The 20,958-nt window shown below is 37.1% G+C and overlaps 1 protein-coding gene across 1 annotated transcript in view; it reads left to right on the plus strand.

Annotated features, from left to right (window-relative positions):
• Positions 1 to 20,958, plus strand: part of Spef2 (sperm flagellar 2) — a 166,246-nt gene that overhangs the window by 9,549 nt on the left and 135,739 nt on the right. Inside the window, exons 2-6 of the mRNA XM_059276634.1 lie at positions 1,876 to 1,978; positions 11,685 to 11,937; positions 14,127 to 14,297; positions 16,145 to 16,285; positions 17,933 to 17,997. Coding sequence (XP_059132617.1) covers positions 1,876 to 1,978; positions 11,685 to 11,937; positions 14,127 to 14,297; positions 16,145 to 16,285; positions 17,933 to 17,997 — 733 coding nt within the window. The remainder of the gene's footprint in view (positions 1 to 1,875; positions 1,979 to 11,684; positions 11,938 to 14,126; positions 14,298 to 16,144; positions 16,286 to 17,932; positions 17,998 to 20,958) is intronic.

Below are 20,958 nucleotides of genomic sequence, written 5' to 3' on the forward strand. Positions count from 1 at the left end.
TTAGCAGTAGAGATGGAATGGCCATGGAGGATAGTGGTGGCAGCTGACCCAGGGAACAGCTCTGGTGCATCAGGAGATCTTCAAGGGCATGGAAAGTAACAACAGTATAGGAGGAAATGTTAGCACAGTCTGTCCTAATGAGGAAGTAAGCCTTGGGATTTTATCAGCTTTAGATAATCAAAAAATCATATCAGATGGCACTTTCATTTAATGAAAGATCATGCCAATCATCACAAGGTTCTTTGATGGCGTCACAAGTGTTGCCATGTTAAGTTAAGGACAGTGGATTCCTTGGTTATGAAGGACAAGCTTATTTCATAGAGGTAGTAGTGTGTAGTATGAATTATGAATTGTCATCCCAGAGGTGTCCACTCTTTAAGAAAAAATTTTCAAGGGCAAATGGGACTGATTGGGAGCCTAAATCTATAAACTTTGAATGTGTTCTGTGATGAATAGCTTTAAGACAACAATCAACCTGGTCTCTTGAGAGCAAGCGTACTTAAAGCCACTGATGAGTGCCAGACCTGCCACTTTAGAGGAAACATCCATAAAGAAAAAAGTATGATCATGTTGAATCACCATTAAATTGGAACATCATCCAGATTAAGTACTATGAGAAGAAATATCAAGAAATTTTTATATAAAATTGTGTGCTGGGATCAGATATGAAAATACTTACGGTGGGCATAGAGTTCCCTGAGTGAGGCCTTTGAGATCAGCGTGTCTGACTCCCCTACTACCAACCTCTTTGCATCCATACTTAAGGAAGAATAAATAAGGACATGTGATATTTGTTTTTCTGTATCTGGCTTGCCTCTGTGCCATAGTTTTCCATTTCATCCATTTACCTGCAAATCCCATAATTTCATGTTTCTCTACAGCTAAATAGAATATTGTCTATATGTACCAATTTTTCATCATCTATTCATCATTTGAAGGACATTTAGGTGGTTTCTATTTCCTAGCCTATTGTGAATAGATTGATGAGAAAGTATCTAGAATATGATGCGGAATCCTTCAGGAATATACCAGGGAATGGTATGGTTAGGTCATATGGTAGATATATTCTTGGATTTTTGAGAATTCTCTGGACTGTTTTACCCAGTGGCTGTGCCAACCTGCAGTCTCACCAACAATAACTAAGGGTTCATCCTTCTCCACGTCCTCATCAGCATTTGTTGTAAGTCATTGGGTTGACCTTAACCATTCTGACTGCAGAAAGATGAAATCTCAAAGTTGTTGTATTTGCATTGTACTAATTATTAAAGATGTTGAATACATTTAAAAATATTTCTTAGCCATCTTTTTTTTCTTTTGAGAATTCTGTTCTGAGGAACTGCCATCATTCCATTGCACATCAATTGGACAGTGTTGACCTGTCTGAACCGTGAAACAAGATTTCTATTGTGTCCATTAAGGATTATTTTTAAGACTATGGATGATTTTTAGTACATTTCCCACTACTTTACAGGTTAAATTAAATCTATATTTTAAAAAAATTAGATTGCATCTCAATTAGACAGAATGTACTATCCCTGTAGGTTGGAGACATTGCCTACGTTTTTAGAGCACAGTTTCGTAGAATACCTTGACAGTTGTTTTAGATTAAGGTTACTTATTAATTGTATTGTGTTTTGTTTAATGTTAATTAAAAAAAATTCTACTTCTTTTAAAATTTTGTTTACCATCAACTACTGGTTTATCTTTGGGGATAACAATAATGTCTACTGTTAAACCTTTTACATTGGTTATTAAAAGATGTTTCTATAAATATATTCAGGACATGGTGTGTGTGTGTGTGTGCTCAGTTATGCTGGTTTGATTACATACATCACACTATAATTTACTATTTTATTTCAATGTTTTAAAATTCAGGTCCCAAGTCATTTGCAAAGGCATTTTCAAATGGCTATCTAATTGGAGAAGTTCTGTACAAGTTTGAACTTCAGAGTGATTTTTCAGAATTTTCAGAGAGCAGGTTAGTAAAGTTATTCTATTCGTCAAAAAAAAAAAGTCAATATTTTTTGGCCTTTAGACCTTTGTTGTCTCCAGAATACAAAGGAGAGGAATGAATGTGTTTGCAACAAGACTGCTTCTGTAGGAAAGTCACAGTTTTACTCCTTCCATACCTCTGTAGTCCTAGCCCAGATTTCTCCTTTCTTTTGTTACTGCAGGGTTCTTTCTTGTTTTGAGATTTTTATTTATTTTCATTTTATGTGTACAAGTGCTTGCCTGTATGTCTGTGCACCATATGCGTGCAGTGTCCACGGAGGCCAGAAGAAGCTGTCAAATCCCATGAGACTGGAGTTACAGACAGTTGTGAGCTGCCATGTGGGTGCTGGGAATCAAACCCAGGTCCTCTGGTAGAATAGCCAGCATTCTTAACTCCCAAGTCATCTCTCCAGCCCTGATTCTTCCTTCATTAAAGGATAGAAACAGAATGCAATGTAGTTTCCTTGGTGACCAATCAGTATTATTGTGTTTTAAAAATATACAATAGGACTTAACTGTTAATAAAAACACACAATTTGTCTTAGTAATATTGAAATATAATTTTAGACTGTAATTTGTCATTTGAAAGTTTATGGCTCAGTGTGATTGGTTTTAGTATATTTACATATTTATGATACTGAGGCCCTGGTGCGTTTAAGCTTCCAGTCTCTGGATTTTCCAGCTACGCATGGTGCTTACCAATGGAGTAAAGAAATGTGTCAGAAAAAGGACACATTTTGTTTGGCTTTTCCCACTTAAGATCAAGTCTCAAGGCTCATCTATGTGCCTCTTCTTCATTACTACTTACTTGCTGGGAAATTTTCAATTCCTCAATTCCATGGGTATGACATGCCACATTTTGTTTATCTGTAGATAGATATTTGAGCTTTTTTTCACTGGATTTATTATTTATTATGAATGTTGTATTGTGCATGGTTATATTCTTATTCCCTTTGAGTATTTGTTCCTCTTGACTATATGACTAGGAGTGTCATTGCTGTGACACATATATATATGTATATAACTGTATATACATCATGTATACATCATAAATATATGTATGTATGTATGAAAGCACATATAAGCTGTTTGATAAAGCAGCCACACTGTTTAAATCTACAGTAGCAGCATACAAGGGTTTCAGTTTCACTACATTCTTATCGACATTTGTGATCGCCTTTTTCCATATTATTTTTGTTGAAAATTGACTTTTTTCATACAATATATTCTGATTACAGTTTCCACTCTGCTGCTGTTTGTACTTCCTCCCCACCTCTCCTCTCTTCATAGCCATCCTAATAGGCTGAACGTGTAGTGCATTATGATTTTAAATCGCATTTCCCTGATCTCTAATGCTGTTAAATATCTTTACATCTTATTATTCATTTATTCATCTTCATTGATGTAATGTCTATTTTGATATTCTACTTGTTTTAAATCAGATTGCATTCTTGTTGTTTTATGTTATTTTCATATTTCAAGGTAAGTTTGTCGTCAGATAAATGATTTGCAAATATTTTTCCATTGCATAGTTTAAATTATAACTTTGTTATGATGTCCTTGAGGTACATTTTTTTTCCATTTTGTTGGATAGTGTTTGGCATTTTGAAATTGTGCTCATGTCTTGTTTTTTTTTTTTTCTTATTGTTCTATACCTGAATAATTTCAGCTGATATACCCTTGGGTTTTTTTATTCTTTCTTCTAGCCAATTATACCTGTGGTTGAATTCTTGTGGTGAGTGTTTCATTCCTGAGTCTTGGTCACTGCTAACCACACTAGCTGGACCAACTTTCAGTAGTAATTCTAAACTCTAAAATTCTATTTGCTTCTTATTTTTATAATTCTTATTTCTTTATTGTTGAGAGTTTTTCCTCATTCTTCTAATTAAAAAAGTAATTTCTTTTAGCTTTTGAAAATATTTTAATATCCCTTTTAAAATGTTTTTGTAGACTTTGTCAGAGAGCTTCTACTGGGTCTTTTTCTTATGTGTGATCCATACTTTCTTGTTTATCTGCATGTGTGATAATTATTGAGCATTGAGGATAGGAAATGATATAATGCACTGTCTTAGTTACTTATCTATTGCTGTGAAAAGGCACCAGGCCCAAAGCAACTTTTAAAAGGAAGAGATTATTTTAAACTTCTAGTTCTGGAAGGATAAGAGTCCATCACTACTACAGTGGGGATCATGGCAACAGGTAGGCGGTCAAGCATGATGCTGGAGTAACAGCCCAGCACTCACATCTTCATCCACAAGCAACGAGTTGGGAGACTTAACTCAAAATTGAGTAAGTCTTTTGAAACCTCAAAGCTGGATCCCAGTGGTCACACCTCCCAATCCTCTGTAAACAGCTACCAACTAGGGACTAAGTATTCAAATGCCCAAGACTTGTAGGGGGACATCTCATTCAAAATACCAATGTGCTGACTCAGATTTTTGCAGTTTTGGCTGTTGTTGCTGTCTGCTGTGGATGCAATTTCATCGACGTTTTGTTTCCTTATTGACTTTGGGACACACATTCTGTAAAGCCTCTATTCCTCACTGTATTCAGTATCTATATCCTCTGCCTGATAACTTAGTGATCAGCCAGTGCACATTTTGAACAGTTAGTCTGCCTTTGCTGAGTGACTGTGAGAGTGTTGAATCATGTTTTGCTTTGGAAATGTCGAGTTCTGCCTTAGTCATTACTTCCCGTATTAACACCTTAACCAGGTGAGAGACATGAGATGTTTTGAATACCTCAAGTCTTTTCCAGGAGCCCATACTCTTGCACGCGTGTATGTTGCCTTGCAGATCATTGCTTGGGAACTACAAGAACTTCTGACTCAGCACAGCTCATTCTTAAGTCTCTCTAGTTTTGAGAAAGCCCTTGTTTAGCGTAACTGATAGCACCATGCCAGGCAGCTAGAATCTTGCACATGTGCCACTAATTACTCTGTACTAATACCCTTGGAATGTGACTTTACCCAATAAGTAATCTTTATGACAGATCAAATAATGAAAAATCCACAAAAAAATGGATTTTTCTACAGCACTGTCATGCAGGTCAAATAGTGGCAGTGCTTGAAACATAGGATCTTTGTTGAGGAGCTTTCAGATCTGTTTGCCTTCTCTGTTGATTGCTGGATTTTATAGCTACTGCTGCTGTATTTGGAGACTGCCTTGGAATTAAAAGGAAAGGGGGGATAAAATGATGTGAAATGACAAAAAAAAAACTATTATAGAGATCAAACACCATGTTCATTTTTTTTCATTTTAAAAAACTTTATACAATATATTTTGATTGTATTCTTTCCCATCCACCTTCTCACAGATGCTGCCACTCCAACCCAACTTCAAATTCTTTCTGTCTTAAAAACGATAACAGAAAGAACACATACCAGTAAACATAGCGTCCATTTTGTGTTAGTCAACTGCTGCAGAGCATGAGCTGCCCTGGAGTATGTTGATGGACCAGCGTCCCCCAACTGAAGCAAACGGATTTTCGCTCTCTCAGCAGCTGTCCATGGCTTCTTGTTAAAGTGGGACTCTGTGTCCACTTCCTTTTCGCCATGCTGGGTTTTTGACTTGATTGGCCTTGTGAAGGTCTTTTGTCACAGACTCTTTGAGTTCATATGTAAACCTGCAACAATGTGTCTTGGAAACAGGGTTTCCTTGATGTTGTCCACAACCTCTGGCTCTTCCACCCCTTCTGCATCATGCTCAGTGTGGATCCATGAGCACTGAGGAAGAGGTGTGATAAAGACAATTAATTGGGGGCTGAGTGCTTCAAATTCTCCCGCTCTCTTCACATTGTCCATTTGTAAGTCTCTGTAGGAATTGCCATCCACTGCAAGAGAAAGAGCTTCTCCGATGAGGCTTAAGTGATCCATCCATCAGTCTATGGGCACAGCAATGTTATCAGGAGTAATTTTATCGCTGTGATCATTTAATAGAAGAATAGTAGTACGTTTCCCCCTGGGCTCATGACCTAACTCACCCCAGGTTCTTGCCCTCATTAACAGTGTCAGTTTGCATGCTATCCCATGAAGTAATCCTTAAAACCAATTAAAAAACAGCAACTTCTTACCCTATAGTATTGTTGTCACTATTGCCCCAGTGCGTATGTCTTGTGGACGTGTTCTTAAATATCTGTTCTTTGAATTGTTGCAAGTCCTTGTCTGATCTCTGATTTTCACAGTTTTGAAAGGGTGATTTTTTAAATTTTTGTCTGAGGTCTTTCGGTCTTTAAGCAGGTCAGTTATTGAGGTATTCATTCTGCTGCTGCTGCTGGTGTGTGTGTGTGTGTGTGTGTGTGTGTGTGTGTGTGTGTGTGTGCATGTGTGCACTCATACACATGTATATGGTAGGCCCAAGGACCATCTTAGTTCTCCTTCCATTCCTCAGGAACAGTCCACCTTGTTTTTTGAAATGCTCACTGGGTCCGGAGCAGGAATGCTTAGCTATTGAGCACCAGGGTTCCTCCTGCCTCCATCTCCCCAGCGCTGGAATTACAAGTGTTGGGTACCACATCAGTATTTTCACATGAATTCTGATAGTGGAACCCAGATTCTCATGCTCGCCCAGCAAACACTTCACTTCTCCCCTCCCATTCTCAGTAACCTAACACAAATCACTTTTTAGCGACACTTCCCACTCACACATTCCTATAGTAAAATTGTCTGTGCCAAAAGTTATCTGATACATCCTCTTCATAGGTGACTCATTTCGTCATAAACCTAGATTCCAGCAGTTGTACAGGAAGGAATCATATGAAACAATAGAAGCCATAGATTGTAAACATATTTTCATACCGTTGAGCATATTTTCGTGCCCCCTCTCACCTCTCTCTCTCTCTCTTTCTCCCTCTCTCTCTCTCTCTCTCTCTCTCTCTCTCTCTCTCTCTCTCTCTCTCTCTCTCTCTCTCCCTTCCCAGCTCCTTTCTTAAGCTTCTAGAACATAGGGATATTTCAGTCAATAAAAAACAAAGCAAAACAAAACAAAACAAAACAAAACAAAAAACAAAACAAAACAAAAAAAAATGCTGTGCCCACATTCCTCTCCCTCATGGCACTTTGGGCAGGTTTTTCATAGTTGTCCTCAGCTGCTTCCTCTGCCTGACCTTCTAGTCCTGTGTCCCTTTTGTTACCACCTTTACCTCTAGCCCAGCCTCCCGGGTGTGCTCACACTCTCCTTTCCTCTTCTGTGCCGTCAGATGGGCTCATGCACACAGGCTTCATGTACTTTAGAAACTTGTATCACACAGTTACATGTTTTTGTACTGTTTTTCTTGGTTCCAGTTTCTTTGTGATTCAAACATCACATATTCAAATCCCTTCAAGTTAAGGATACCCCATTATTTTTCTCTGCATCTTAATGACCTAATAGGCCCAACTTCAAGTTAAGAGAAATTTCAGTAATTATTATTATTATTTGGAATTGATGAATGTCTAAGTCTCTAGGTAAATTCTAAGAGGGTACACATTTCAAACATCTTGCCCACTAATAGAACCCTACCTGAAATTTGTCTGGTCTGCACACACACTATGTATTTTTGTTTCATCATGCATTGTCTTTGTTACTTCTCTATTGCTGTAAAGAGACACCATGTCCAAAGTAACTTAGAAAGCAATTTGCTGGGGTTCATAGTTGCAGAGGGTTAGAGTCCGTGATCATTACGGCATGACAGAGAGCATGGCAGCAGGCAGGCTGGCGTGGTGCTGGAGCAGTAGCTGAGACCTTACATCTCTATCCACAGGCATGATGCACAGAGAGAAGAAAGAGAAAAAAGAAAGAGGAGTGGGACGTTAAGCTAAATAGTAATGGTGTGGGTTGGTAAATCCTCAAAGCCCAGCCTCAGTGACATACCATCTCCAATAAGTCCACACTTCATAATCCATCTGTCTTAGTTAGGGTTTCTATTGCTGTGAAGAGATACCATAACTACAGCAACTCTTATAAAGGAAAATATTTAAGTGAGGTGGCTTAAAGTTTCGAGGTTCAGTCCATCATCATCATGGTGGGACATGGTGGTGTGCAGGCAGACATGATACTAGAGAAGTCACTTTGAGTCCTACACCTTGTAGGCAACAGGAAATGGTCTGAGTATCACAGTGAGCAAAGCTTGAGCATATATGAGACCTCGAAGCCTGCCTCCATAGTGACACGCTTCCTCCAATGAGGCAACATGTACTCCAACAAAGCCACACCTCCCAATAGTGCCACTACCTTTGAGGGTAATTTTCGTTCAAACCACCACACCATCCCAAACAGTTCTGCCATCTGGGGACCAAACATTCAAATATATGAGCCTATGGGAGCCATTCTCATTCTAACCCAGGCATGTATCTTTGCATATTACTATTCTTTCACTTTTTCCATGAAAAACTCTAATTCATTTTTAGGGTCCAACTAAAAGTCCACCCTTCTTTAAACTTCTTAATTTTGCCAGCAGCTTTTGCTCTTTGTCTTCTTTCTGTTCTAATGACATTTAGGTGATACTTTTCCTTATCATATTAAGTTATGATTATTTGTTTGTGTCAGTTCTTATTGGAGTAACTGCTAAAGATAGGTGTCCAAAATTATTGGAAAATGACTTAACAAATGTTAGCTTCTTGTGCTGGTTAGGTTTTGTCAACTTGACAAACACTGGAATGGCCTGGGAAGCAAGAACTTGAAGAATTGCCTCTATCAGATTGGCCTGTGAGCATGTCAGTGGGACATTTTCTTTATTAATGATGATGCAGGAGGACCAAGCCCACCATGAGTGGTTCCACCCTTAGGCACCTGGCTTGGATAAGAAAGCAAGCTGAGCATTCCATAGAGAGCAAAGCAGTGAGCAGCATTCCTCAGTTCCTGTCTTCATTCCCCCACTGTGACTTCCTCAATGACGTCCTGTGATTTAGAAAGTGTAAAGCAAATAAAATTTTCCCCCTAGCTTGTTTTTGGTCATAATGTGTATTACATCAACCAAAGTAAACTAGAACACTCTTCAAATATATTGAAATATCCTTAAAGTTGCACTCAAGCACTATCCCCACCCTTGGTAAATTTACAATATCATTTCCATAATGAAAAAATCAGCATCACAATCTATATCTAAATGGCCATAGAAATTTTAAAGGACCATCCCAATCTCATTTCTCATGCAATATTTTAGGGACATAGTGAGTCTTCCACAGCTACATTCTTTATCCATGGATTCAAGCATGGGCTGAAAATATCCAGGGAAATTCCACTGTAATCTAGAGAAGAATTAAACTATAGGAGAGCATGAACTTAAATTATATGAAAATATTATTGCCATTTTATTAGTAGATTTTGACATCCATGGGGGACCTTGGAAGCAATGCTGTGTGGATATTGAGGTGTGGCAGCTCTAAACTCACAAGCCGTGGAGAGTAAGCCAGTAAGCAGCACTCCGAAATGGCTGCTGCATCACTTCCCACCTCCAGGTTCCTCTCCTGACTTCCTTCGGTGAAGGACGATTATTTGGGTGTATAAGATGAAAATAAACCCTTTCCTCCCCAAGTTACTTTTGGACATGGTAGGTTTTTTTTTCAGAGTAGTAGAAATCCTAAGACAAGGTATATGATCACGAGTTATGCAGTTTGTCTAATATCTTTATTGTGGTCAGAAATGAAAATTATAAATTGTATGCCGCTAAAAACGTGAAGTTACACGTCTTAGAAATGACTCACTTTTGAGAATAACTTGCCCAACTCTGAGAGGATTCTTTGCTTTAAAACCATGTTAGTTTTGCCAAAGCAGATCAGTTAAAAGGAAAACAAATAGGGAATAAGGAAATACCTTTTGGAGGGTAGCTGTTCTCATGTTGAGAGGAAGTGTGTTATGTTGCTTGGTGGCATGCAGCAGAAGAGACTTAAGTCCCTTAGCAAGCAAAGAGTGTAAGCAGAGGGCAAGGACTTTTCCCAGGGCACATTCCGTGTTCCCGCCGAGGTCATTGTTTGCATCATATGCTCTGTCTCCAGAGCAAAGATGTCCCAGCTGTTTTTCTGTGTTCAAAAACAAGAGCTGGTCATTCTACTGTGCTGGTTGTGCAGATGCCTCAACAGTCACAGATCTCCTGGGGCCCTTCAAGTTGTGTTCCTCAAAATTTGACTTATTGGGAATTTAGAATATTCATTAAGTCTTCCAGGGAGGATTATTGTTATATACCTGGTAGTTGCACTAGTTCATTAACACCATCTTAAAAACAAACAGTAAGCCAAACTTGTATAATATTAACAGGTAAACACTATATTCAGGAAGCTATGTAAACCAAGTGAGAGGAAGGGGTCAGTTCTTTTGGCAGTAGGAATAAGCTTTGAAAAAATGGAAATGATTAGTGATTGCTTTTGTATTCTCCCTTCTGTATTACAATGTCTCTAAATATTGCAGTCCAACATACAACACAGACCTAAGTTGGAGAGATAACTCTCAGTCTCCGTTTTTCTGAATATGTATGGTAGGTAAGGTATATGAGACTCTGCACATGTTTTGCACAATCACTCAAATATATGGCAACTCTGGATTCTGAGTAACAACTTTTAGTATGAACTTTGATTTGCATTCAAGTATACTCTATATGCTTTTTTGTAGTAAAGAACAAATTTGAATGTTGGAAGCTAAGATAAGAAGAAACCAGGTCAAAGGCTAGAACTGATAAGTGTATCTGGGTTGATAATAGAGTCACAGCAGTTATAATGCATTGAATATCTGTTCCTCCTATCGTCAGATTCATTAAACATGAACACCCACAGACCATTTCAGACTTCTGAAGCAACATATCAATTTTATTGCTTTTGATTTAAATATATTTCTAATTAACTATGAGCACCTAAAAGTAACAACTACATCTTATTCATTTTAATACTTTGATAATTTTTTAATTTAATTATTTTGTGTGTGTGCACCAAATGAATCCTAATGTCTATGTAGGCCAGAAGATGGCACTGGATCCCCTGAAACTGGAGTTAGAGATAGCTGTGAGCTGACATGTATGTTCTGGGAGTCAAACTCATGTCCTCTGGAAGTACAGCAAGGGATTGTGAGATATCTCTCTAGCCCCATATGTCAATAAACCTTTGTAATTAATTAAAGTTAATAAATAGGTATATCCTCAGTACCTATTGTTATTTAATGAAATGCTAATTGAGAGAGTAAAATGAATTACTATAAACCACATACAGAAGGGTAACATAATGGATTCCATAGATAATATCATTTAATTAAAAATTATAGACAGTGTCTGAGAGGATCATTGTTAGGCTTGTCAATATAAATTTTAGGACTAATTTAAGTTTTTAGCAATAATAAATGATAACTCAATGCAATGGGCATTTGTATTGTAATTTTGCCTTTAGAATAAAATGTAATTTTCAAAACTGTAGTCTTTTTATCCACCTAGAGAAATGCATTTGGTTGACTGTTTTTGTACTTACTCCCTATGCAAAAATCTTATTGTCAATTTGCAACATAAAATATATAAAATTAATGAAATTTAGATTGTACAAAATAATAAATTTCAGGTAAACATAGCCAATGGGAAAATGTCTCCATGCATTTTCATCACTGAATCATTTAAGAAAAAGGACGCATTTAAGGGTTGTGGGATAATTCACAGTGTTGTGTCCTAACAGTACTTCTGACATTTGGTGTTTGTTTTTAATTCGATGTTAATGTATATTATGAACATATTGTCGCATTTAGGGGTTCAACTGCCAAACTTAATAATTTCTCCCGCTTGGAGCCAACACTTCACCTGCTGGGTGTGCAGTTTGATCAGAATGTGGCCCAAAGCATCATCACAGAGAAGCCAGGGGCAGCAACGAAACTTCTCTATCAGTTGTACATTGCTCTTCAGAAAAAGAAGAAAACCGGGCTGACTGGATTAGAAATACAAACCATGCAACCCCAGACAAACATAAGGCTTCAGGAACTCAGAAGTGAGGCTTTTCGAGAGGTGGGTACATAAAGAGACCTAATAGACACTGGATGTCATTATTAATCTGGAAAAAGGTGGTGAAGCAAACTGGCTGTGAGATTGTAGTCTTGGGGAAACTCCACTGAAGCTACTTGTATCATTGGCCATTCCAGGTGTTACTTTATGCTAATGTTTTCCATTTGTTTATCTACCCCTTCTGTCTTCCTGTTTCCTCTCCACACTACAGATACTTAGTATCCAAGTCTCTTCCTACTTCCCAGTACATTTTCTCTTTTATGTTTGAGACTGTAATATGATTACATCATTTCTCCTTTCCCTTTCCTCCCTCCAAACTGTCCAATATACCCCTCCTTGGTCCCTTCTAAATTCATGCTTTCCTTATTTTTCACCTATTATTACACACACACACACACACACACACACACACACACACACACACACACATATATATATGCATCCAAATATTATATATATATATATATATTATATATATGCATCCAAATATAACCTGCTGAGTCTGCACATACACCAACCAGTACTTTCTATGTCCTCCTTTCCCCTCCCTGTCTCCTGCTATTAGGGTGGCTCAGATTTCTTTAGGGGCCACTGCAGGAACCTGCTAGCATGTCTCCTGAGTGTCAGGCTTTCTGATACATAATGAGGTTCTTCGGCACAGACTTCTGTTTTGTATATATTGTATCACCATCTGAAAATGAACTTTGCATTGACTAAACAATCTCAACACTGCTTCTCTGTATTACTCAGCACAAAGTCTATTTCATTTATGTTCATTGAAAGTGTCCTTAAACATGTCTAGACTATTCCTGCCCTTTTTTCCACCCAAACACCCCAATCTTATCTCTCCTCCGTCCCAACATTCCTTTCCCATCCCTGCTGTTGACCCAACTCACATGGATTCTTCCTTTGTGACTAGTAGTGCACATGTGTTAACCTCTTGGTGCCTACCCTACACTGCTGGCTAACTAGTCCTTATTTGTTAGTCATATGATCTTAAAGTCTGAGTACTTCAAATTCAAGGAAAATGCCTGGTAAATACTTGAGCATTTTAAATTTGCAGAAAATGTATTTTGATGAAATTTTAGCACTTTTTAGTTGGCAATCTCTCCAGTGCCTTTTTTTTTTTTCCTTTTTTGAGATGAGTGAAGTGGAAGGTCAATGTTTCCAGTCTTCTGGATTAGTAGTCCATGCTGTACTCACACAAAGCCTTAAATGGAAACAGGAAAACTTTACATTTTAATTTACAAAGTAACAATGGCATAACAGATAAGGGAGCTACCTCCATTTTCAAATTACTCTACTTTAATTGGATGCCACTATTAATCTGGTAGTAAAGTAAACTGAGAATCCATGGGCAGGTTAGGTACTAGGTTAGGCATAAAGCTAAGTAACTCAATGCTGGATTTTTCTTCATGAATAAGCTTGGTAAACTCAATTCAGTCACTGAGAAACTTTTAACACAGTTTCCCCAGCTGTATAAGCAAGAATGATTATTTCTGCCTGCCATGACACTGGACTTTCGTGTAGCTTAAAGAAGACAATATGCAACCAACTGTAAAGAGCTTCCAGAGTCAGGCATCCATTGTGTAGATATTTATTGAGTCCCCATTTCTTGCCAAGCACTTGCAAGTGAATAACATTGGGAAAGCCCCAACCCACTTCAGGTTTGCGTGCTACAAAGGGAAAAATGTTTCTGTAGAGTGGTATACATCATAGTCTAAAGATGGGGGAGAAGGGCGGACACACTATCTTCTCAAGAAACATGGAGGTAAAGGAAATAAGAAAATAAAGGCAATAGCTTGGGGAATAGAAGCTCAAAGGAAGTGTGAAATACATTTCACAGAAACTGACACAATTGTTAGTCTAGGGAAAAATTCTATGTTGTATGAGGGTCAAAAGTAAAGAGGTCTTTTGATCAAGGAAACAAGATAAAAATCAAGAGCAGGCAAAAATGTAAATATGTATATGACACTATTTTATAAGAAGAGATATGAATATTGTTTTTATTGACCAAGTAAAGATCTTAGTGATTAATATATGTTAATATATTATATTTCATTTATTTTAACGATCAACACAATGGCGTGTATAAAATTTATTTGTAACACAAAAGCTTACGTGCGATTGCAATGCCGGTACACCTTTTATTCTCCAGTAACAGAAACCTCTGAAATGCTTTCTTCATTTAGAGACTTAAAAACCTGATCCCACGCCAAACTGACTTCAATCTGATGCGGGTTACATGCAGGTTTCAAGAAAAATGTAAACAGATGAAAGAAGAGCTTGCCCGAATGAATATTGAGAAGTTTGAAAAATTTCAAAAACTCGAGGAAGAGCAAAGACACTTTAATATCGAAAAGGTTCTCTAGAACATTTTTTTTTCTGGAAATTCATTAATACCTAGTATACTACTCTTGATTTACCTCTGCCTGTAATAAGTACACATTTCATAAGCAGCTGTGTAGATAGATTGCATGCTGTGATTCATGGCTTTGCTTTGCCTTACCATAGCCTTCCTCTTCCCATACTTTCTCCTCTCCATCTTTATACTCCCTCATTCTCACTTGCACTGGTGGCTGAGAACCATTAGCTGCCTCTCAGAATAACTTTATTTCTTTCACGGGATGAAATTTGTGCCTCACCTCTTTGGGAAATGATCTGCTACTAGCTACAGTACTGGCCGAAGGGCCTCTACTATTGTATCCCTACGGAAGAGAGAAGAAACACTTCGCCATGCCCCTCTCTGACCCCTTTTCTGCAATCCCCAGATCGCTACATCCTGCTGTGCTTCTTTTTGATAGGTTACTTCTCCGCTTGCTTCCCTTTCCAACTATCTTGAGCATCTTAACTTCACTGTCCTCGATAAGGACTTTGTGTAACTCACCACTGCTTCTCCAACCTCTTTGAAAAATCTTTAATGATCTGTGTCTTTAAAGATACAGGAGAAAAAAAAATCATCGTTAAAGACTTTTAAAAGATTTCCAATGGCTGGATTATGGAATGTGTAAACTACAGGCAATGGAATCATGATTTGTCCTATTCCATTTGAAATTTATTAAGATGACAAGAAATTAATATATCCTGAGTAGAGGCAGCTTCTTGTGAGGAAGGAGGGAAACATTCAAGAGGCAAACTTTAGGAAGCCTTCTGTTACTTGCCAGAGGGCAGAGTCATTCTTCAATGCCTTTGCGTGGTAGAGACTGGACACTCTAAGTCCAGTGTTTAAGTTGAGGTCAAGTGCTGGGACTGATTGGTGTTGAACCAGCCAGTTCAGCTTTTGGAAAGCCAAGTCTAATGCAGGAAATCTCCAAAGAAAGAAAAAGGGTGTGGGACACTGCCCAAGAGAGAACGTGAAACGTGACCATGGGAAGTAAATACGACAAACCTGTATTTTCCTGGTTTTATTAAAACAAAGAAATAAACATAAGGCAATTAAAACAGTTATATTTTTAGAAAGTGAAATAAAAGCTTTAAAATTGTAATTTCTGTGTTTAAGTGGTAAATTAAATTTCCTTATCTTTTGATGTAAGAATTGGTGAATTTAATTCTAATACAATGCTTTTAGTAGAGATATATACTTTTATGTTATCATAAAATAAGATACTTAGTTTTATTTTATTATGTTTTATATCTTTTTCTTTCAATTATATCATCCTGTTCATATTGTCCTTAAAATAATTATTGTCTGTCTTCTTAAGAGATAATCCAATGATGCTTTATATTTTAGTGTCAGGCCAGTAGTTGAGTTTGCCCCTGAACTCATGCGTAGGGGGATGGGTTTGGGGAAGCTGTCTTTTCTATTGGAAGCTGTTGGGTCTATACAGTCCTTGGGAGCTTCATGAGAGAAAGAATTTCTTTTTCTCATGATTGGGCTAGTCATGAAGGTGGCACTGGGACAGAAATATAATCATCTTTGTATTTAGAGTCCCTGACGATTCATGTTCCAACACACATAATAACAATACATACAACATTTAGTTATAATTTTAATATTTCAATATTGTGTTTTAGCATTATAGTTTTCAGAGTAAATAATGTTGACAATAACTTCCTGATATTATACAATTGTGACAGTTTGTGCATTCCTTAATTGCTAAGTTCTGAAATTTTCAACAAATATCTTATGTATATGTATATCTGTACACATATTACATGACTATTATTTTGACAAGCTGAAAAAATTAATTAATACATATGCCATACTCAGCAACGTTTAAACAGAAGACGACAGAATGAGATAATGGCCAAAATCCAAGCAGCCATTATACAGATCCCTAAGCCTGAATCCAATCGTACTTTGAAAGCACTTGAGGCTCAAAAACTGATGAAAAAGAAAAAAGAGGCAGAGGTAAGTTGTGGTCCCTTGCTGTTGTCTTGTTTTCCTCTTAGATAAAGAATAGTTTTTCTCTGTAATGTGCAGAAACCTTCTAAAGATTCTTATTTTCTTTACAAAGTTCCTTGGTACTTCTCGTTTTTATCCAAAATTCCACCAGCTAGTGCATACCCATTTCATTTTACTACTGTTTATTCAGTAGCAGGGTATAACTTTAGGCCAGGGAGATCAAACTCCCAACATAGGATTGTCTACTTGGAGTCCCGTGTTTATAGGGAGTCTGATATGATGCAGTTGTGAACATACCATTCCTCTTTACCGTCCAATGTAGTTTGTTATGAGTACCAGAAATGTTAATTGACTTGTTGCTGTTAACACATTTTAAACTAAAATGCCAGCACTGGAGATATTTTACTCGATCACACTTAGTGTCAACATTCCAATAGGATAAAATTTAGTTATGTCATGGAGAAGCAATACTACATTTTGATGATAATTCCTGACTGTTTATATTATGTGTTGGCCTAAGAAAGGTTACAAAGGTTATTATTAATTCAACATTAGTCAAGATGTGGATTACCACCTCACATTTTATTGACTCGTACATGTTTCTCTCAGTATAGTATCATCATCTTCCGTTTATAAATGAGGAAACTGAAACCTAAATGCTGACATGTTTTATTGTAGTACAAGGCTGCTGTGAAGAAGATAGGGCCCAGGTCACTCATCCCTAAACCTACCATATATTAATCTATATATTACTTTTTAAATTCTAACAAAATACCTCATACTTGGATTTTAGGAATATTATCCACATATTTTTCTGGATCCATTCTTATAGTTAAAAACTAAAGTTCCCTGAGTTGATAAAAGTTTATTAGTAGTACATAAACATGAGCTAAAAATATTTAAGGAAAGTTCATAGAGTAAGTGAGATTGCATGGGAAATGTTTAAAACACTTAACACAAACACTTGCAAGAAATATTTATATTTAAAAAGCATGGACTCTGATAACTTCAACTTCATTAATTACCTTTGGTGCACTGTTAAAATTAGTCTCTTCTGGGGAGATGGATTATTAACTAAACTACCTGCTGCACAAGCAGACATGTGGTAGCTTGTGTCTGCAATCCCAGTACTCCTGTTGTGAGATGGGACCAGAGACAGGAGAATTCCTAGCAGAGAACAAGAGATCCTGTCCAAAATAATATTGGAAGTAAGGACTAAAACTGTCTCACCTCCACAGGGGCAGTAGTCTGTACACACACACACACACACACACACACACACACACACACACACACACACACACAGAGAGAGAGAGAGAGAGAGAGAGAGAGAGAGAGAGAGAGAGAGAGACATATGCACGTGTGTGCATTCGCACATCACATACATACACATACACATGTACACACAATTTTAAAAAGAGAGATAGAGTCATGAATTAAATGATTCAAGTTAGACAACTTCTGTATTGTTTTAGGTTAGTCTCATCTAAAAGAATGAATCAGAATTATAAATGTATCCCTGAAGGCAACTTGTCTTATCTTGCTCCTAATTATTTTGGATTAGTACTATGTGTTATGGTTTAAAACTGGTTGAAAATGAAGTTTTCCAATGGCTTTTAAAGGCAGGAAACTGATGGTGAATTTTCTTTAAAGGACGTGGCCAATGAGATTAAGAAATTTGAAGCCCTAATAAAAAAGGATCTCCAAGCCAAAGAAAGGTAGGATATAATGTTTTATATCAGAAAAAAATGTGCCATGAATAACTTTGAATACTTACAAATAGATTATGTAGCAAAGTTACTGAAGGATCTTCCACTTTGGAGGATTATTAAAGGAGTATACAAAAGAAGAGAAGATAACGTGACTTAAAATTCACATTATTTACTCACTAACCATTTTGATCTAGACTGGAAAAGTGAGTATCAGGAAATGTAAAATCCATGTACTTTTCTGTGCTGTGTTTATTTTTCTGAGTTCAAATACATTTTAAAACATTTACTAATTGTTACACTAATTTAAATGTGCTGTAGGAAAGCCTTAATTGGACTCTAGTTTGATTTATTTCATACCACACTCTCTGTGTTTATCACAGAGTATAGCAATAATGTGTTGTTGAATGAAGTTTTTCACCAAATGTTATGCAATTTTATGAGTTTTCTTCTGTAAATTGTGCCTCCTTGATAGCTTCATTTACCTAAATATAACCATGTCTCATATCCTTTTATTTCTCATTGTAGTTCCTTGAAAATAACCCATTAGAGGCCACTCTTGTGGGAGCAGTGTAGGGCTTTCTGCCTTTAAAAATGGAAACTAACCAATCTCTATATACTTACATCTTATACGGTGTTAAAGAATTCTATATTAGAGGAAAAATACACAAGTAAACAACACACTTGAGTTCCATTTTAATGTTTCTGAACGAGCGAATTATGGAGTCCCGTGAAGAATGGAGAGTTAGGAAAGAATAGTAGGAAGTCAGCTATGGAAAGAAAATCAGGTAACATGGAAAATATACCCATTTTCCTGTCTACTACCCTCTGTACAAATTCCTGACGCCCTGCCTTGATCCCCATGCCCTTTATTAGTATGGCTACTGTCCCCTAAAACCAGAGCCCAGGATGACAAGGAACATCTGTCACTCCACCTTTGTCTCTTCCCAGTTTCTTGTCTTGCTTGCCATGTGGGAGCTTTTGAATTTCATTCAAGTCCATTTATCAATGTTTGCTACCGTTTCCTGGGCTATTTAGTCCTCTACCATGAGTTCTTATCTGTACCTATATCCCCTGCAGTTTCAAACCTTTGAGTCTTACATTACAGTCTTTGAGCCGTTTTTAATCGACTTTTATATAAGACAAGTGAAAGGGAATGAGTATTACTCTTTACATGTGGCTATTTAGGTTACACTGCAATATTTGCAGAGGAGGCTAATTTTTCCTCCAATGCAAGTTTGGTACCTGTGTCAAAACCGAAGCGGCTGTAGCCTCATGCATTTATTTTTGGATATTGTATTCCAACCCATTGGTGTACTTGTCTGTTTTCTTAGCTTTATTATAGTGGATTTTTTTGCTATATCTCTGTCTTACATTTTGAAATCAGGTATTAAAATATTGTCAAAATGTCTCTTTTTTTCTCAAATTGCTTTGGGTATAAAGAGTCTTCATGAACTTTGTAATCTTTCCTAGTTCTATGAAGAATTTTGGTGGTGAACATGCAGAATCTATACACTGCTTTCGATAATGTAATGTAACCACTTTCATAATATTGATTCTTTTGATCTATAAGCATGGAAGGTACTTTGTTTAGGCTACTTTTTAATTCCTTTTTTTGTTTTTGTTTTGTTTATTTATTTGTTTGTTGGTTTTTGTTTGCTTACTCTGTGTGTTTCCCAGAAGGTTCCATTTAATCCTGCCAGTAATTTCCAAGAGCACTTGGGAGTGGACATAGAATAGAGTCAGTCCCCCGTCTCAGAGCAGCAGTGTAGGACACAGCACAGCTGGAGAGTCACCACGGAGTCAGTTCTCTGTAGCTCGGAGCAGCCTCACCTGGAAAGAAATCTCTTGCAGTGTGCTGCACAAATAGCTTCTCTGATGGCCACAACAAGAAATTTACCAGGAAGCGTTGGTCTAAAGCAAACTGAGAAAGAAAACCAAAGTTGTAGGACCATAGGCTTTTTTAAAGCCTTTTTATCACAAACTGCTGTTAAAATTCATTTTGAAGTTTTAGCTCGGGGTATTCTGGAATCATTTAGAAACTTCAGGCTAATTTGTTGCAAAAAGAAGTGTTAAAATCTTTGTGATATATTTTTTAATATCATAGGATTGCACCACTTTCCCCTTTCCTTTTCCTCTCTCCAGCCCCTACCAGGTACCCTGCCTCTAATCCCACTCATGTCCCCCTACTCTCAAATTGATATCCCTTTTTTCTTTATTATTCTTACACGTGTGTGTGTATGTGTGTGAACGGTTTCAGCTGCTGCCTCTTTTGTGGCCCACGCCTGAAAAGTCCCTCAGAGACAAGGGCTGTCACCTCAAAGCCCATCCTTTTCCTTTGGTGGAAAATGGAAAGCTTTGGCGCTGGCAATGTGGAGCTGCTCTGACTGCCCCACTCTCGCCTGTCTCCTATTCATTAGGTGTTGTTTTAGACAACTAGTAAATCCTATCAGTAATCTCTTTACTTAGCTGAGCTTTTTCGGATGCTGCAGTTTGGCATTTGGTGTGATAGATATACCAAGTAATTATGAAAATATATATTTGACAAAATTTCTGTACCGATAATTCCTACATAAAAATCCATTATTATATATGAATGTTTGGCAAACAATCAGCTATTGATAAAACATAACCACTATCTTCAAGATGCCCATATGTAACAAAATAAATATTTCTTCAATGAAACTACCATATAGCTTTATTTTTAAGAATTTTTTTTAATAATTTAATTTTCCAAATTCATACGGTGTGACAATTTGTTGTATATAGATATTAATTAAACAAATCCAATCAGCATAGCCAGCATTTTTATGTCTTTCAATATGACTTTAATTTTTGATTAGCAAATATATATTTATGAGATACAAGGTAATACTTTAATGCATTTTTTAATTGTATAATCCTTGAATTGGGGAATGCAACATTTCCAGCTCCTTGTAATTACCTTGCATTTAGAGCCTTTGATAGCTT

This window comes from Peromyscus eremicus, chromosome 11 (assembly GCF_949786415.1).
Source record: "Peromyscus eremicus chromosome 11, PerEre_H2_v1, whole genome shotgun sequence".
NCBI classification, from domain to species: Eukaryota; Metazoa; Chordata; class Mammalia; order Rodentia; family Cricetidae; genus Peromyscus; species Peromyscus eremicus.